The 4,773-nt window shown below is 47.5% G+C and overlaps 1 protein-coding gene across 1 annotated transcript; it reads left to right on the plus strand.

The window, feature by feature from the left end:
• Positions 1-1,705: 1,705 nt before the first annotated feature.
• LOC306938565 (mannose-1-phosphate guanylyltransferase catalytic subunit beta-like) lies at positions 1,706-2,812 on the plus strand (the record flags this gene model as incomplete). The annotated part of the gene is made up of 1 exon (XM_079522791.1): positions 1,706-2,812. The coding sequence occupies one exon, from the start codon at positions 1,706-1,708 to the stop codon at positions 2,810-2,812; it is 1,107 nt and encodes a 368-aa protein (XP_079378917.1).
• Between the last annotated feature and the right edge of the window lie 1,961 nt (positions 2,813-4,773).

Consider the following 4,773-nt stretch of genomic DNA (forward strand, 5'->3'; position numbering starts at 1 on the left):
ACATCAAAAATAACTCTGAATTATACTAATTATCTAACTGTATTCCACACCTCAAAGTTTTCCCTCTGCATGTGGTTCATTATAGCTGCAGTGTGAAATTATTCCTTTGCCTCGTGGCTTTTTGATTCGAGTTCAAACAAAGACTCTCCACCAAAACCTGGGCTATCATTTTGGCTCATAGATGAATGAACAGCATGAGCTCCCCCCCAATACGCCTTCAAATAAGTCCTGGCTGTAAATACACTCAACACGGTAATAAAAGCATCTGCTTAATGGTGTATAGATAAGACCACCTGATGTTTTCCTTATACACGGCTTTGATTATGATATACTATATGAATATAGGATTAAAGGGAACTTTTTTTCTCCTCCACATCTCCTTCTCAAACTTTCTGTGGATCAAGGGATAACATGTGTGTCACTCTCATACTGCATGGAAACAAAGGAGCCTATATGTTATGCTTAGTTTAGTTACTTTATTCCATCGCACAAGTGTTGCTTGCTGAAACTAACCAATGTGAAAGCTCACAACAGGTCACAATGTAGAGCTTGTAGATTGGGTATTTTCCGCCACTGCAGGGGGTGTTTGTCGAACAACTCATGGCATGGAATGTGTTTTTGTCTATTTTTAATCTGTCTGTCTGTTTCTATGTTTGTAATCTGCACAGAATAGCTTTAAACATTCAGGCAAGATGGGTAATGGTACTCAGATTACCTGGTTACACTGGGTCAAATTCGAAACTTATAAAGACACAAAAAAGGTCAAACTACTTTTTCCATGGAGTTTCTTATGCTGGTTGGTGACGTAATATGCGTAACGGCACTACAGTGATGTAATATATCACGATACAGCAGTACAAACGTATATTGAACTTGGTTGCAGACCATCTGAAAGGATTTTGTGCCGGGGACCCCAATAAGAGATCTGTGTTAAAGGAGCACTTCACCCATTTTCAACCTTATATTCATATATAATTGGTTTTTAATAATAAGTCCTTAAAATAATAATAATTCTTACAAAAATCTCTGTACGTCCATCTGCATTTCACATCTAGAAATGTCAGATTGATCGACTTCCAGCTCAGCACTCGCGTCGCTCACTCCGACCCAAGGGAGTGCCACATCCGGTATTGAGGTTGTCCAGAACCGCTGAGCAGACCGATACGCCCATATATAGGCGTATATGGAGATACGGGTGTCCAGAGCCATAGATGGACCGCTATGCCCATATATGGTCATGTACATAGGCCTACATACGTATATATGGGACCGACCGACTTCAATCACAGCACATGTATCAGCCAGGACTCGGGGGAGTGCGGTGCCTGCCGTTGTCCAGAACCACGGATCCTGCTGGGGGGCGACTGTAGCAGTGATAAAATAACATCATGGGTGAGACCTGGTAGCCATGACTACCAACAACAACACATATGGTGACAGAAGTAGGGTTTAGGGATGATAAATGTAATCAACATTTAGAAGTATGATGGTACCATATATGGTTATTTGTATGTTCTGACCCGATGATTGGCTGAGAGGCCACATATGCCATGCCTCCGTGGACAGACCGGGTACTTAAACTGCAACAAGAACATGTTCATTACATCTTTTATCTTCCATCACTGCTGGCCTATGTGTACCAGTGACATCTACAGCACATCATATACAGACAATCTACCGTACCAGACCGATTGTCATCATTACCATGAAGGCTCTGATTCTGGTTGGCGGCCACGGGACCAGGCTCCGGCCCCTCACGTTGAGCGTGCCCAAGCCCCTGGTGGAGTTTTGCAACAAGCCCATCCTGCTCCACCAGCTGGAGGCGCTAGTGAGCGCCGGTGTGGACCACGTGGTCCTGGCGGTGAGCAGCAACATGTGCGACCTGCTGCGGACGGAGATGAAGGTCCATGAGCAGAGCCTGGGGGTCCGCATCTCCCTGTCGGCCGAGAAGGAACCGCTGGGGACCGCCGGGCCGCTGGCGCTGGCCAGAGATCTGCTGGCTGCTGACGGCGATGACCGTGAGCCCTTCTTCGTCCTGAACGCCGACGTCATCTGTGACTTCCCCTTTACAGAGCTGCTGGCCTTCCACCGGTGCCACGGCAGAGAGGGCACGCTGGCAGTGACGCGCGTGGAGGAGCCCTCCAAGTACGGAGTGGTGGTCCTCTCGGAGACAGACGGCGGCAGCGGCAGGATCGGCCGCTTCGTGGAGAAGCCCCAGACCTTCGTCTCCAACAGGATCAACGGCGGGATGTACGTGCTGGACGGCCGCGTGCTGAAGCGCCTGCAGCTGCGGCCCTCGTCCCTGGAGAAGGACGTGTTCCCGGCCATGGCCGAGGAGGGTCAGCTGTACGCCATGGACATGCCGGGGTTCTGGATGGACATCGGCCAGCCCAAAGACTTCCTGACCGGCATGTGCCTGTACCTGCAGTCGCTGCGGCAACGCACGCCCGACAGGCTGCGGCGCACGGGAGGCGGATTCCTGGGCAACGTGCTGGTGGAGCCGACGGCTCAGATAGGACGCGACTGCACCATAGGGCCGGACGTCACTGTGGGCGCCGGCGTGGTCATAGAGGACGGCGTGAGGATAAAACGCTGCACGGTGCTAAAGGGGGCGCGCGTTCGCTCCCACTCCTGGCTGGAGAGCTGCATTGTGGGATGGAGCTGCACGGTGGGCCGATGGGTGCGCATGGAGAACGTGACTGTGCTCGGAGAGGACGTGATTGTCGGCGACGAGCTCTACCTGAACGGAGCCAATGTTTTGCCGCACAAATCTATCAGCCAATCGGTGCCTGAACCCCACATCATCATGTGACCACATCATCATGTGACCACTACGTGTCAAGACACACAACCCCACAGCATCATGTGACCACGACATGACAAGGGGAGAGGCAGCTAAGGAGTCCCTACTCCCTAGCCCCTTTTCAGGGACTTTTAAAATGGGGGTGCAATGGCTTTTTCGGTCATTTATTTTGAAGTTTCAGTCTGAAACGGATGGACGGTGTTTCTGAACCGATCAGACCCTTCAGGCTATGGGACGTTAGTGTCTACGCTACATCCGTGTGTGTTTGTTTACAATGAGACACAGACAGCCAGCTCAGATGTTTGCTACTATGTGGCTTATTTCTAACCTATAATGTTTTCAGGTATACATAGCCGTGCTGATTAGGCCTACATTTAAAATGAGTAATACACTGTCTGGATGTCATCTTGAATGAGATTAAAAATCATAACCGTCACCCGTGTGAAGTGAGGGGCGCTCTTCGTACATCATCATACATCATCTCATTCCGGCCAATCACAACTTGCGTCCTCACTTTTGTCTTCAATGTTTGTGTTTATACGAATCAATGGCATTCAATATTTCTGTTAGGACGTTTGGGTTTACACACACCCTCAAAGCTGGACATAAGAGGGGCTAGTGCCCCTCAAAATGGAGTAGTTCTGTAATCAAAAACTGATGTGTTTGGAGAAATGCGCAGAAATGGGAATAAAACAGGTGAATGAAATCAAGATCGATTGAAGATTCGTTCAATGGAAGTAATTCAAATTGGATTTTTATGGACTTTTGATATAGAAATACACACAAATGAAAGTTTTCCCATTGTTTTGACATCTATTGTGAGGTATGCCCATATGGTGACCACGGATATGCTCTAAATGTGTGAAAAACATATTTTTCATTTCACTACGTCTGCAATAGCAAATGTGAATCTGCACATTGACTGTTTGTTTTGTTTCTGTTATGGTTTATTATACTACAGATCACTCGTGTGATGTGAGGCCACCGAGGGGCGCCTGACTTTTAGAAGCCTGCACATATATGGCATCACGTTCATTCATTGCAGATTCACTGCCACTATACGTTACGAGAGATGAATGCAGTGTGTTATTATTGTATCAAACAAAATCAGTCACAAGATGTATTACTTGCGCAAGCAGAGCGAGCAAGTAATGTGATCGGCTGGGTATGTCGGTGTCGGCCATTGGGTGTGTATGTGTATGCATGTATGTCGGGGTTGTCCACCGGCCATTGGGTGTGTATGTGTATGCATGTATGTCAGGGTTGTCCACCGGCCAATAAGGGACCACCATTCTTGATGACGTAAGGTGCGTTTGGTGATTGGCTGGGTATGTAATGTACAGTATGCATGTATGTCGGGGTAAGAATGGTGGTGCCTTATTGGCTGTTGATGGTGATGTAACTAAGGTACGTTTCAAGGTTGGTATAAGGTCAATAACGGGTCTAAAGGATTTAGAACAGCGGTTGTATTAGACATTAGTTAGTAGCAGTACTTGCGCACTCTGCTTGCGCACAAGTAGGCCATGTATGGCCTACTTGTGTGCAAAGCGCAAGTCGGCATCTCGACAGAGTGCATTTCTAGTTTATATTAGCCAGAATGGCCACATGACGTCTTACATCGTCAATGTTTGTTTAACTGCTGCCCTAAACAAACATTAAAAGTCCATAGACTTGGCTGCCATTCGATTTTTGTTAAAGGTGCTCTAAACAAACATTAAAAGTCATAGACTTGGCGGCTGCCATATGAAATAATTTCAAAGGCCAGCCATTGGACACTTGTGCGTGAAGTGAGGGGCGTGTTTGTTTGCTTTTGTACGTCACGGAGCAAACATAAAAAGTCCATAGACTTGGCTGCCACATGTCACGGGGGGCATGCTGATTTTGTGGTCATGCTGATTTGGGGAGTGCATGAATAAGACAAACATAAGAAGTCCAAAGACTTGGCTGCCTCATGACGTCTGAAAGCCAGA

This window comes from Electrona antarctica, assembly GCF_951216825.1.
Source record: "Electrona antarctica genome assembly, chromosome: 15".
Lineage (NCBI taxonomy): Eukaryota > Metazoa > Chordata > Actinopteri > Myctophiformes > Myctophidae > Electrona > Electrona antarctica.